This window comes from Eschrichtius robustus, chromosome 12 (genome assembly GCF_028021215.1).
Source record: "Eschrichtius robustus isolate mEscRob2 chromosome 12, mEscRob2.pri, whole genome shotgun sequence".
Taxonomy (NCBI): domain Eukaryota; kingdom Metazoa; phylum Chordata; class Mammalia; order Artiodactyla; family Eschrichtiidae; genus Eschrichtius; species Eschrichtius robustus.
In genome coordinates, this window is record NC_090835.1 from 103,143,705 (window position 1) to 103,157,807 (window position 14,103).

The following is a 14,103-nucleotide window of genomic DNA, read 5'->3' on the forward strand; positions in this document are numbered from 1 at the left end:
CTGAGTGTGCTCGCCACCCCCAAGACTCACGGCCATCTCAGCCCCATGTGTAGGTCGAGTGCCACATGCCAACCCTCTGAATCTTTTGCTGTTTTTCAGGAATGTCCCTACACAGCAATCTGGAGGATAGAAAAAGAACGAAGAGGGTGCAAGCAGTGTTACAGAAGCTAAGGAATTTCTTAGGACTGTACAGCAGGGGGTAAGGAGTGTCAGAGGGATAAAGGCTTCCGGAGAGGAGGGTGAAGACTCAGGGCAGAGTGGTTAGTTGCCCCTGATAGAAGAATGTCCCCAGAGTGATGGGGACAGAGGTCAGACGGCAATGGGACAGGAGAAAATGGGCAGCAAGGGAAGAGCAGCTTCGCTGAATGGCAGGGAGGCGGGGGAGAGAGCTAAGCAACTTCACCAGACTGTTCTATCTGGAACATTAACACTACTCTAAATAATAATTTTCTCCCCAAATCTCCAAATTCTCCCCTATCTATCTATCTGCTTTTATAGCTGTAAGATTGAAGCTATAAAAGTCTGTTTTTGCCTTGCTGAGATAATAGGATAATAAGTGACATCAGTCATTCTTTAAGGCAAAAGGCCATAAAGAAATACAATACTGACATGTTCTTACCACCTGCCCCCCCTCCCAAAAATGCAGTTCTGTTGAAGCTTACAGAACATTTGGAGAAGGATGAGCATAGCGGGGGAAAGTTAGGAGTAAATTGGAGTCTACTTTCGTAAATTTCTTGGACTTGTGCCCTACCTCAATTGCCAGAATTTAAAACAGAAACACAAGGAAGCATCTTTGTGATGTTTGCCAGAAGGATCAAATCGTTTCAACTTGAGGACTGAGAAAGAAGATGCCAATAGGATCATTAACCATCCCAAAGTGCCCCAGATGCTTGACATCGAAATTAGAAGAGATCTGCCTATTTTTATTACAAGCTCCTAAAATAAATATGGGAGGTAAGATACAGGATCGAGGCCAGTCACCACTGCAAAGAGGGGGCTTGACCCCAGAGTTCTCTAATCCAAGAAAACCATTCACAAGCATCTTCAGCAAATTATATTCTTAAGGATGTTCAAAGCATATAAAAGCATGAACGGCAATGGCATCAATGAAAGATGGGAATTTTCACTATGCTTCCTGTGGGCTAGGATATTACTGCACTTCCTGGCATAGGCAACTGTTTAAAAGAATAGCTCTGGATACGTTCACTATCTTGATTGCAGTGATGGTTTCAGAGGTGCTTATATAAGTCAAAGTTTATCATAGTGTATACTTTAAATAGGCAGCTTATTGTATGTCAACTATACTGCAAGAAAGCTGTTTAAAAAAATAATCAGAGATACACAATAGAATTACACTCCTAGAATTAATTTCTGAACATTATATAGTCTGGGGTTTCTCTGCTGTGTTCCAGAGAATTAAAAGGCCGTAGCAATCAGGGTCCAGCCAGGGAAAGAGAAATCCCAGCAAGTGTTTACAACAGAGGGAATTGAATGCAGGGGACTGGAGGCATCGCAGTGGGGAAGGCAAGCAGGTCGTGGTGAGACACCCCTGGATTAGCAATAGTCAGAAGCCACTTCCATCCTCAGGAAGAGAGCCTGGGGCCACCAGTGGAAGATGGCACGAGGCAGCCCTTCCAGAGGGAGCCAGAGACACAGAAGAGTAGTAGCAGCTGGAAAGGCAACCTTCGGGGGTCCCATCCCTGCTCTACAGAGAAGACCAGGGGAGGGTCAGGAGTGGCCCTTGGGACAGAGAGGCCCGGGTCTGACACAAGGATGTTTCAGGGGGAAAAAAGGGTTACAGAAGAAAAATCGGTTCAGAAAACTCTATTAAAGCAAGTTAGCAGACTTCCCTACTGCTGGGCTTGTTAGGGCTTTAACATGCTCCTAGACGTGGAAATCTCAAAGAAAAAAATATGACATAAAGTGCTTCCACGCTCTTCCTCTGCAGAGCATTTGGGAAGTGTTCCATGAAACGCTATTTGGAAAATGCTGATCTAGCCCAATAGTCACATTTTACAGACAAGGAAAGACTCAGAACTTTGGTTAAGTGGCTTGAACATGCTACTGTAAAAAGGGATAACACAAAGACTAGAGGCTTAAGCTTCCCGAATCTTAATCAGGTGCTCTTTCCTCAACTCTACACTGAAGAGGCCTTAAGCACTTTCTAGCACCATCAAGAAAACCAGCTACTTAACCATTCTAGCGAGCAATGCATCGTTTTGGTGGTAGAAGCTACCAGAATCCATGGAGATGTATACAATCTGCTGTTAGGTCAATGACAACCAAAGGCATCAGCACTACAGAAAAAGAACAGATAGAAAATAGGAAAAAAATGCAATGGAGTTGCCAAATTTATTAATGGGAGGAAAAGAAGAGAAGAAAGGGAAAAGCAAGAGGAGAGAGGGAGAAACTAAGCTCCAGTGGGTACCACCTGCATCCCCGCAGCTATGCTGGCTTCCACATCTTATAGTGGTGACATGTATGTGCATGTATAACAACAGAGACAAACAACGTCAATTAAGTAGATGAAATAAGCAAGGTGCCAGATTTGTGGGACGAGTTCCCAAAGCTGGTATTAGGGGATTCTGCCCTAAACAGACCCCATAAAAATGCAAAGGCCTGTTCCATGGACCTCGGGAAAAATGCAACTCTCCAAATATCTTCAACTGAAGACACCTGTCTCTTCCTCACTTTAACCTCCGTAATCTTAGCCCCACCCTTCGGTATCACTTCACTTTTGGCTTGATTAAACTTCTATCCCACCAGACAGAGAGGTAGTTAAACCACAGCGCATACCAAGTCAGGTGTTAGAGAACAAAGCTGAATTTCTCAAATCCACTGATCTGGCCCTGGTCCCAAGCTCCTCTTTTTGAGAGGTTTCATCTCTGCAGGGATGTGGGGGAAATAAAGGAGGTTATTTAGCTAGAATTCAGTGAGAAGACATCCCAATAACACGGATAGCTGACACGAGGAGACCTGGGGAGAATTCATGAAGTGTCTCACCTGTACAGTATTTGTAAAGAAATGCTCACAAGTTCCCAAACTACCTCAAATGAATTGCTAACTATTTGTTCAACAGCACTCTTTACGCTTACCATGTCCCTTGTTTACATTATTGCATCTTCTCATTTATTTACCATTAATTTGTGTAGCCCTTTCTCCTAGAAAACAGTTCAAAGCAAATGAACCTCACCCACAAAGACCTCTGGTTTACGGAGTCTCTATTAATTTAATTTTAATCTGATCTAAACAGTCTCTCCTGTGGAAACCTTTTCAAGTCCCCGATCCTGCCACTAAGGCCACGAAAAGGTATTTTTGTGAGTTTTTCAACGCAGTAATCACACTAAGTTTTGACAAGATTTTTTCTTCCTTTCTGAAAACTTTAACCCCTCCCGCAACAACCTCCCAAATTTTAATAATTTACGAGCACAGAATTCCTCTAATTCTTGTTCATTCTTCAGGCCTCTTTCTTTCACTCGCCCAAATCCCGCCAAGCATGGATCAAACAGGGCACAAGCCAGGGAGAAATTTAATCGCTCATATCTCTGCCTGAGGGATTGTCTAGGTACTATGGTGACAGACACCTCACTGAAAGTATGTGGGCGAAAAAAGATTTTTAAACTCCTAGACTTAAAAAAAAAAAAAAGAGAGAGATTTCTAATGGATTTGGTGTCAACACACAGAAGCACAAAATAAGGCCTACGTAGTCAATCAAAATTACTTATACACTGATGGGGTAAAGCAGCAGAAACAAAATATTGTTCAACAAAGGTATTTTGTTTCCCTTCCCCCAAACTCTGCATATTTTGAATTTTAGGATTTTTACTGATTTGCTTTTCTGGCTAAACGTACAGTTTCTCCACAGAAGATTTTTAGGGCAGTGAAACCTACTCTGTATGGTACTATAATGATGGATACATGTCAGTAGACATTCATCCAAAGCCACAGAATGTCCGACACCAAGAGTGAGCTGTAATGCAAACTATGGACTTTGAGTGATAACAATGTGTCCATGCAGGCTCACTGACTGTAACAAATGTACCACTCTGGTGGGGAATGGTGATCCCGGGAGGAGTTGTGCACATGCGGAGGCGTGGGGTTATGTGGGAAATCTGAGCTTTTCACTCAATTTTACTGTAGACTTAAACTACTCTAAAAAGTAAAGTGTATTTTTTTTTTAAATGCACAGCTTCTCTGCTAATTTATCCTGATAAGAGTGTTCAATAAAATTTGCAAAAACAGTAAAACTTTCAGTCCTTCACTGTGTAGTTTACAAGGTTCTGTCTTTAGAATATTTCAACTCATAGACTGAAAAGGTGGGGGAGAGAAAATCAGCGGTCTCAGAGGTTAAGCAAGGCCGATCATAAAAATCTCCCGGCCTCATCAGCTATCAGAAAATAGCTCACACGGATGATGCAGTTAGTTCATGCTCTGCTGAAACACGAGTCAGAATTTTCTGCCAGCCCATGTTCATGAACAGGAAACCAACAAGACTGTAAACACAGGAATAACAATCAACAGGCGCAGATGTTTCAGGCTGGAAGTTACATTCTGGACAAGGTGAAAAGGGTAAGTGGTAGGAGAGTCATAATAAGGCTGTCGGCGGATATCAAAGTGCAGCGTGGAGAGGGCACCTGGGCAGTGCTTTCTGGCTGCTGTGAAGCCACCCCGCTCCTCCCCCCTCGGAGCTCTCAGATGATGAGAAAACAATCTGAACATAAAATCAGCACTACAGAGCAAGGACATTTCAGGCGTAGGACAATCCCCGAACTATCTGGCAGGATCAGGAACCAAGGGCGTGTGCCCATAAACCCAAGAGCCAGGAAGGCTCTCCCACTCAGAACCAGAACCTCATTCTGCAAAAATGTTTGAAGGGGAGTCTTCGACCCAGTCATCTGGGACTGCGTTAGAGATAACAGGACCGTGGGGACCCATCCAGGAATTACCTGATGCAATTTAGATAGCATCTCTATTATGGACCCAATCTCTTTAATAATGGATATGGGCAGGGCAGGAAGAGAATCAGTGCCTGCGGACATCAGTAGAACAATGCCGTTCAGGGCAGCAGGGTTTTCAACTCATTTTTGGAGCAGAAAACAATTCTTTAAGGTCAACAGTCCTTCGACATACCAAAGAGGGGGATATTTTTAGAGATGCATAGTTTTTTCTTTACTAAAAGCAGAGTTCTAGGAGAGAATGCTATCCACTAAGAGAAAACCCACAAAATTCCAGATTTGGGCTCCCCATCTCTTGCCGCGGGCTGTGGTCTTGCATGCTTTTATAATTTCTCCTGAATTATCCACTCACACCTGACCAACAACTCGATAGCCCTATTCCTCTGATGCGTTAGGCTCTCTCTGTGGTTCTGTTGGTTGTTCCTCAGCCTTAAGATGTACCAGCAGCGAGGAAGAAACGGTTCTAAGTACATCTAACAGATGTAACTGCAAACACAACAGAAAACATGATATGCAAGAACCTTTCAAGCTGTAAACTCTAGGACCCATGGATAACACAAATGGACCAATCATCCCCAACTGCCTATTGATAGAGGAAACCCAACTTAAAAAACGGGTTGTCCTTTGCTGGGCACGTTCCTCCAGAAAAACAACGTGATGGAAGGTAGCTGTGTGTCCCCAGCCAGCTCCAGAGTCTAACTTCATAAGGAGGCTGAAATACTACATATTTACAGTGGAAAGAGTAATTGCAGAGAACAATATTTTCAAAACACTAGTAAACTGAGCCAAAAAACCCAATCTGCTTCAGTGCACTACAATGTCCTATTTCTAAAGCTTGGGGTGGGGAGGATAAATTAGGAGTTTGGGATTAACATATACATCGCTACTACATATAAAATAGATAAACAACAAGGACCTACTGTAGAGCACAGGGAACTATATTCAATATCTTGTAATAACCTATCAGGGAAAAGAATCTGCAAAAGAATCGATATATATGTATAACTGAATCACTTTGCTGTACACCTGAAACTAACACAACATCGTAAATCAACTATACTTCAATTAAAAAAATTTTAGATAAAAACACACAAAAATTAAAATAAATAAAAAGCATTTTTAAAAAAAGCTTGTGGGGGAAGACATACAGGTATAACTCTGCAGCCCCGAGAATTTCTGGCACGCACAAAAACTTTGGAGGTTGATATGGCCCTGGTTCTTTAGTAACTAATTTTCGTGAAAACGGGAATGGCCTTCCTTCTCCTTGACATAGTTGTCACCACTTTCGTACATTCCAGGTAGGACGGGGACCGTTTTCTGGTCCCAAGTTTCCGGAGGGCAAGAGGTGGAGGAAGGGGGAGCCAGGAAGTAAGGGTATTATGAGAAAATGTGCTTGAATAAGAGTAACTCAGCTGTCATGATGAAAACAGAAATGAAGGCAACAGAACACGTCCGCTCTTCGTGGGGAACACAAAAGGGGAGGAGAAGATGCCACCTGCCCGCCCTATCAGCCCCTCGGTGACGGCCGCTCGGCCAGGACACTATGTCGTGTCCTCCCTAGGATGCGGCGGGGTAGGGCAATGGCCTGGGGAGGGTCGGGGAGAAAGGTTAATGGGTCACAGCTGTTTACACACATGGGACTCTGTAAAGGACTCACATCTTAGGAAGTGTCTATGTTGGTTTCTACCCCTTTTACTCAGATACTCACGGAAGCTTAGTCTAGTCAGGAATGCAATGATCCGATTAAAATATTGCCTACTTTCCTTCCTACTGCTGGAGGCGCCAAAGGTGGTGATGTGACAAATTCAGACAAGAGGAGAGGCTTGTCCTTATTCAGAATAAGGCTCCAAATGGAAAAGTTAAGAGAAAACTGCAAGGGGTGGGGTGGGAGGAACTGGGAGACTGGGATTACATATACACACTATGGATACTATGTATAAAATGGACAACTGAGGGAACATACCGTACAGCACAGGGAACTCTACTACGGCACTGTGGTGACATACATGGGAGGGGAACCCAAAAGGGAGAGGATTTAAAAAAAAGAGAAAACTGCAAAGGCTCTACATTAAGGAAAAAAGAGCATTCCATGGAATAATTCATTTTTAAATACAGAATGGGAAACAGTAGAGGACTGACTTGAGAAAAAAATTACACAAAGCTGGTTAATTACCCAAGAAATTGTACTCGTTTTGCTTTCCTTTCCTAACTCAGCTTCGTAAACAGATGAGGGAGAGGCAAAGATGAGAGAGCAGTTGGTTATCTGAGAGTTTGCTGTCCTACCTTTGATATCCAGTATTCACCCTCCCACCGCCGTATCCAAGGAAAATACTGATGTGAAACCCAACATTTAAGGTAGCTAAACTCTAAAGACACAGTGATGAAACAATTACATGCTGAAGAAAGTGCTGAAGTTTGGGTTTTTTTCACTTACACAGATGTTTATATCACTAGGAATCCTTCCTCCATGCTAATCAGAGGTAAGCTCTCAAGTGGAGGAACCAAGAATGATTCAGCACATTTCAAAAGGATTTCTACCCATTCTTAGGACAAGCAAAGGAAGCACCATCCAAGGTCTAAACAATGATATCTGCTTGCCCTTTGATCCGAGTTGAAGAACACTTTGTACTACAAACTTTTTTTGTTGAAATACCACTGAATCTCACATTTACTATTTGAAATCTCTTTAGGAGACTATCTGCTCCTTCTTTGAGCCACACAGTTGCAACCAAATTCTCCAAACTATTTTTGCCGTGAATAGCTTGCAGGCACGGATTTATTTTCTGCTAACAAAAATCTTCCTAAGTACAGGCAGCTTAAATGAAAAATAGGACCACTGATCCTGTGAGAAAAAGACAGTACAGTGTATCTGGTTACAAATCCAAGTAGGGACTATTCCATTTTTCTTCTAATGTATGTTTCCCGAGAGTAATTTTGTTCAGAAGATTGCCAGTGTTTTTAGTACAATAAGTTTCTTGTTACTTGTACTAACACATGCAGATTCCTTTTTCTGACCATAGTTTGAGTTTTTGATTTCATTGTATCCTAGCATCTGTAGATCAACACCTCATTAATTTAAAATAAATAAATGAAGTCTGAAATGCAGAGATTTAATGAAACCTTTGCACTACTCTCAAATGTAACGTGTATTACAAATTAATATACATATGGGTAACTAATAAAGAGGTATATTAATAAAGCATGATGATATACATCAGATATCATGAATCTCAATGTCCTAAATGTCTTCACTTACCTCAAATGTTTTTCTTAATAAAAATCAGGTATACCATTTGTAAATGATCTAAATAAAACATCGATATACCCTTCCAGATGAGTGAAATATGAATTGTAAATGAATGTGTCTACTTTCATTCATTCAATCTTGATTAAGCACCTGCTGTACGCTCAGCATTATGTTAGGAACTTAGGTTACAACAGTGGATAAGCCTGGTTGCTTTTCCAGGCTGACATCCTAGAGGGGTGACAAACAAATGAGTAAGCAAATTTTAAAAGGAAAAAAAAAAAATACTCCTTGTGATAAGTGCAACCAAGGAAATAAACAGGGTGCAGTGATGGTACGTAAGTGGGTGGGGGTGAGGGCAGCGCCAGTTTCTACCGAGTGGTTAGAGAAGGCTTCTTCTCAAAGGTGAATTTTAAGCTAAGACCTGAGCTATTTCAGGATATTTCTCCAAGGTCACCAAATAGGCAGGCTTGCTTATTAGGCTGCCAAGACACTTCTTAGCATTAGAAAACAAGTAGAAAATGGCATGTGTTGCCCAGATTGAATGCAGGTTCACGAGTGCATCAAGCTTGCCCAGCGGGCACTCTGCACACCAGCCGGTTAGGACAAAGGAGGTTACACATCCCCAGACTACTCACCCAGAGAGGGTGTAAAACCGTCAACATAAACAGTAGTGGGCCAGTCAAATGACCAGCCTTTGGGATACACGCAAGAGAAATGTATCCTGTTGATTCATACTTCCTGATAACCACTCTGACCGACAAGGCTCAAAGCATTTTCAATGTATTTCATGAGTAAGTTACTCCCCTGTCCCAGGGAAGAAGGATGTTTACAACTATGTAACATATTCCCTTATTTCAGTTTGTAACTTACCTAAGTCAGTAGGTATAAGAATACTTTAAAACCCATGCTGTAACCTGTTTCTTTCTGTAGATTCTTTAGTCATGTAACGCAGTAGCTAACATGCCATTGACACAGAGTAAGAAATCTGTGGAATTCTCCCAGAATTATCAATAAGGAATTCTCCTTATTTAGAGAATCCACATTGCTAAGCAATTACTTCCTTCAAATTAACTGTCCGTATGCTCAAAGCTAGGATAATCAGATTTTACCACATTTTTAGCGTCTCATTATGAAATCCCCCTTTCCTACTGCTAAATGGATTAAGATTAAATGGGGCTGCTTGACTGGCAGGTGGCATAGCTTGTGACTTGGATTCTACTTACCTGGAAATGATTTTCTCCTCTAATTACCCATGTGGAGTCCAGGATTGGACCTACAGATAGTCATAACTTGCAGTCAGAAAGCCCAGTGTTATGATATGAGGGGCATGGGACAGAATTCCCTACCTAGAGATCTTTTTCCTTCCATATCAGCCTGTCCCGGGCCTGAAATGACCCTACTGTTGAGTTCTCTTGGAATTTCTCAGTGTTGTTTTTTGAATCCTTAAAAATCTTTCTGAAAAAGGAAAATATCCCTAAGCAGATACTATGTTAAACCATCGCTTTAGCAGGATTAGTTGACAACTAGCCTCAAGCAGTGCGACTCAGAAGCAGTGTCTACCTGTAGACCCGGAAAGGTCAGAAAAGCAAGGAGTGGGGAGAATTTGGAGGTCACTAAACACAGTAAATGTCACCATACTTTACTCAAGCTAATTCTCACAATTTCAAATACCAGTGGCTCCCAAACACTGGAATCACCTGGGGAATCCTTAAAAACGCTGACACCTGGCTTCCACCTCATACGTTAACTTAACTGATATGTGGTACCACCTGGGCATCTAGACTTCAAAAGCCCCCAGGTAATTCTCATGTACAGCAATGTTTGGGAGCCACTGACACAGGAAGCACTGCTCTTAATTGCTTTCTGGGATGCTTTGATTTCTTTCAGACATCAGGATCTCCCACGCCTATGTTTCTTGACCATGGCAGCACATTAGAAAAACCTCAGGCAAAAAAAAAAAAAAGCCAGAAACTCACCAGCTTCAGATTCTGACTTAACTGCTCTAAGGCGCAGTCCAGCATCCCTTACTTCTTTCCATGCCCCAGGTGATGCTAATGGTCATCAAGGTCGAGAGAACCAGGGTGTAAAGCCTAGGAACCGTTCTCTGGAGACCATAATAGGATTGTCCCTGAAGAAGCCAGAAGTGCCATTCTTCCCACTTTGTTCAGGTTGGGACTACCCCCAAAAGGCAGTAACACATTTCCCCAAGGCTGTGGGGAAACTTAAGGGAGGGGGGCAATGGGTGGAATTTACTAAGCCAGGAGCAGCAGAAATGTTAGAATAAGGAAAAGCACTGGTCCCTCTCCTCCCGCCCACGCGCCCCGCCGCCCAACTTTACTGACTGGCCTGAGAATTTCCTTAGAATACTTCTTGGAGGTGGCTCAACCTTGGATTTTGTCCCAACACACTGTGACATTTCCTGTCCAATCAGAAACCCTGGCACCGCAAAGAGCAAGGCTGGCAGGCCTGGAGACTCCACTCCCTGGGAGATTCTGTGTCATGAGTGTTTTCCCAGGAGGATTTCTGCACCACCTGGATGTCAATCGTCCTGCTCCGTACCCTCCCGGACCTCGCCCCTCGGCCCCACTCCTCCTTCCTTCCCCCAGCGCTCGGCGGAGTTGAGAACCATCTCCTAGAGATACTCGTAAAAGATTCGCTTCAAGTTTTTACATGGGAATCATTCAAGTAAATAATGTCCTTAAAAGACGGACGTCTTCGACGTGGCTTGGAGACGTGGGTGCTACTTTGGTTAAGTGTCTGCTAACCCACTTTGGGGCCCGGCCAGAGCCACGCGTCTCGCACCGGAAAGGAAGTCCGCGGAGACCCACCCCACCGCGCGGCTGCGCCCACTTTGGGCGTGGCTACTGCGCCCCGTTTCTCCCCGCAGAGAACGCGTCCCCTACATCGCTTTGTCTACGCTAAGCTGAGTCAGTTTATGAATGAAGAGTAGCACAGATCGGAGGCACTGATTCTGGAAAAAGTCTTCCTTACGCCGGTCTCATTAACAGATGAGAAAACTCAAGGGGGAAAAAGGCTCTGTGACTCCGTCCGGGTTTGCCACAGAACATTTGTGGCTGAGCCCGATTTAGCCGCCCTTGAATTTCCATTCTGTTGCCTGGCAACCGGTTCAGACCAGCTCAGGGCCCAACCCCGGCCCCCAACCCGCACCCTTTCCCTGCCCGTGCAGCTGGAGCCGCACTGATCGAAAGTTCGGCCTTCTGGGGCACTGGCCAAAGGCATGTGAGCGAAGGCACTGGGTGGGTGACCCCAACTGGGCTCGGGGTCGGGCCCCAAACCCGCGCGAGCCCCGCCTGGCCGGGACTGGCGCGCCTTCCGCGGTCCTTTCGGGACCTCCTTCTGCATCCCTCCTCCCCCAATTCCGTGAATACCACTTAACGCAATCATGTCAAGTTTCCAGAGTTCTCAGCTGCTCTCGGATTCCCCAGAGTCCGGTGGGAAAACTGGCACTCAGAGCGTTAAGGATGCAGAACCAAAACAGGAGGGGAAAGTGCTGAAGAGCTTTCTCCTTCCCAGCTGGCTCCACTCGGGCCGGACTTTTGTGCCACAGTCGGGCTGGCGTGGCCCGAGCCGGGCAGCAACGGGAAAAGCGCGTACCGTGCTCCGGCAGCTCACGGAGACGCGCCAGCCAGCGGCGCTCTCGGGACCCAGCGTCCCAGCCCGCCCGCCGCCGCCGCCGCCGCCGCCGCGCTCAGCCCGGGCGCGGGGAGCGCACGTGCCGCCCCCGGCCGCGCAGGTGGTGGGAGGGCAACCGGCCAGTCCCCGCGTCCCCGCCGCGCCAGCCCGGCTCCCCAGCGCCAGGGGCTCCTCCACCCTCTCACTCCCCCTCCCCGGGCCCGGGAGACTGGAAAGGGGGGTCGGGGGGGGGAACGTGCCTGTCGCTACGCTCCCCCAGATCCTCACCCAGGTTCACGAAGCTCATGACCATGTCGGCGTCGTTGAGGAAGGCGCTGTCCTGCGCGCTGGTCAGTGGAGACGCGCCGCCGCCGCCGCCGCCGCCGCCGGGTCCGGGGGCCAGGACGCTCCTGCTGCCGAGGGCCGCCTGCCGGGGCTGGGACGAGCCGGCCCCTCCGCGCGGCCCGGGCCGCCGCCTCTCCTCGTCGGAAGCCCCGTCCTCGTCGTCGGCGGCGGACAGGGCGTTGTACAGGTCCAGCATGAAGAGGGGCGCGGACTTCAGCCGCCCGGGCGGGGGCTCCCCGCGAGGCTGCTGCGGCGGCGGCGGGGGCGGCGGGAGCGCAGGGGGCTGCGGCTGCTGGAGGCCGTGCAGGGGCCGGGGCCGGTGCGGGAGGCCCAGCACGGCGAGGATCTCCTTCTGCATCTCCCGCTTCTCGTGCGTCTTGAGCCTCCGGTAGAGGAAGCCCGAGGAGGAGGTCTGCGGCGGCGGCGGCGGCGGCTCCGCGGGGCCGGGGCGCCCGCCGTCCCCCAGCAGCGCGCCCCCGGCGGCGGGCAGGGACGGGGGCCCGCAGCAGCCGCAGAGCAGTCCCCACCACCAGCACAGCCACGGCGCCCTCCGCCCCAGCATCCCCGCCGGGCCGGGCTGGCCCCGCGGGCCCCGCGAGGCGTGGAGCGGCGGAGCGAGGCCGGAGCGCGGCCGCGGTGGCCCTTGGGCGTGAGGAGCCCCGCCACCTCTCGGCGGGCTCGCTTCCCCTTCCTGGCCCTCAGTCCGTATCGCTCATGGTCGTCTGGGGCGCCCGCAGTTGCCCAGGCTGGAGGGGAGGCGAAGGGGGCGATCGCCGGGAGGGCCGCTGGAGGGGCAGGGGGGGAGCCCCACGCTCCCGCGCAGGTCCCCGGAGCCGCAAGCTCCGGGCCAGGTGCGTCCGAGTCGGGGCCGCGCGGCAGCCGGCGCCCTGGCTCCTGGGCGGGTCACGGCGCAGTCCCTCCGGGGTCCGGCTGCCCGCGCACGTGCGCTGTCTTGCGCCCTCCGGGGCGGCTGGACGGACGGCGGGGCCGCTCACCAGCTGGGGAGGGTGCCCGGCATCATCCCCGCGCACGCCTCTCCCCGGCTTGCACGGCCGCCGTGAAGTTTACCCCGCCGCAGGGCCCCGGCCGTGGCGGACCAGGCGTCCCGAGATGCCCACCTTCTCCGCGAGGCTTACACTTCCTTCTCCGTCTCACGAACTCCGCGCCCCCTCCGCCCTCGGGCACGGCACTGTCGCTCCCCCTCAAGATCTCGGCGCGCCGTTCCACTCCCCAAGCGGAGGCGGTGAGGCTCTTGCTTTCCGTTCCGTGCTCGTTCGGCTGCCCTGCAAACCCCGCTCGCAGAAGGGATGGGAGGGAAGCGGACCCGTGCGCGGAGCGGCGGCGTCGGCGCCGGAATTCGCAGGCTCCCGCCTCTCGGAGCCGCGCTCCCCGCAGCGGCCAACGTGGGCTTTCTGCTGCGCGTCTCGCTCAGGTACCGCACTCCAGCCCCCGGGTCTCCCCGCCCTCTTGGTAACGGACAGGCTGGCGGCCAATGAAGAGGCGCGTCTCGCCTGTATTTAAATAGGCCCGCCCCCTTCTTTCACCCTCCCTCTCCCGGGAGGCATCGCCTCCGCCGCGCGTAGGTTTCAAGTACAGAGAATTCTCGGAGGCACCGGAGGAGTGTGGCGAGGTGGCAAAGGCAAAGAGGTCACTGCTAGGAAGAAAGATCTGATCAACACCCCGATGGGAACCTTTCCCTTTTACGATCCCATAAAAGGCCTAAATTGATGCCTTAACTAAATAAAAGTAAAATCAGCTGTTAAATCAATGCCACCTGAATCAATCGAAGAAGAACAGAAAACCATCACTTTTTCCCATTCCTTCCTTAGTTTCTCTAATTGATGTTACACAGGCGTTGAGCTTGCACGTGGCTTCCAAAGGCAGCTGATGGAAGTTGGGGCACACCCTCGGAGAAGCCGTTCC

At 48.6% G+C, this 14,103-nt stretch overlaps 1 protein-coding gene across 1 annotated transcript in view; it reads right to left on the reverse strand.

Annotated features, from left to right (window-relative positions):
* The window catches only part of BMP6 (bone morphogenetic protein 6), a 146,007-nt gene extending 132,403 nt beyond the window's left edge, over positions 1–13,604 (reverse strand). The window contains exon 1 of the mRNA XM_068558386.1: positions 12,124–13,604. Within this exon, the coding sequence (XP_068414487.1) occupies positions 12,124–12,742 (619 nt within the window). The 5' untranslated portion in view covers positions 12,743–13,604. The remainder of the gene's footprint in view (positions 1–12,123) is intronic.
* Between the last annotated feature and the right edge of the window lie 499 nt (positions 13,605–14,103).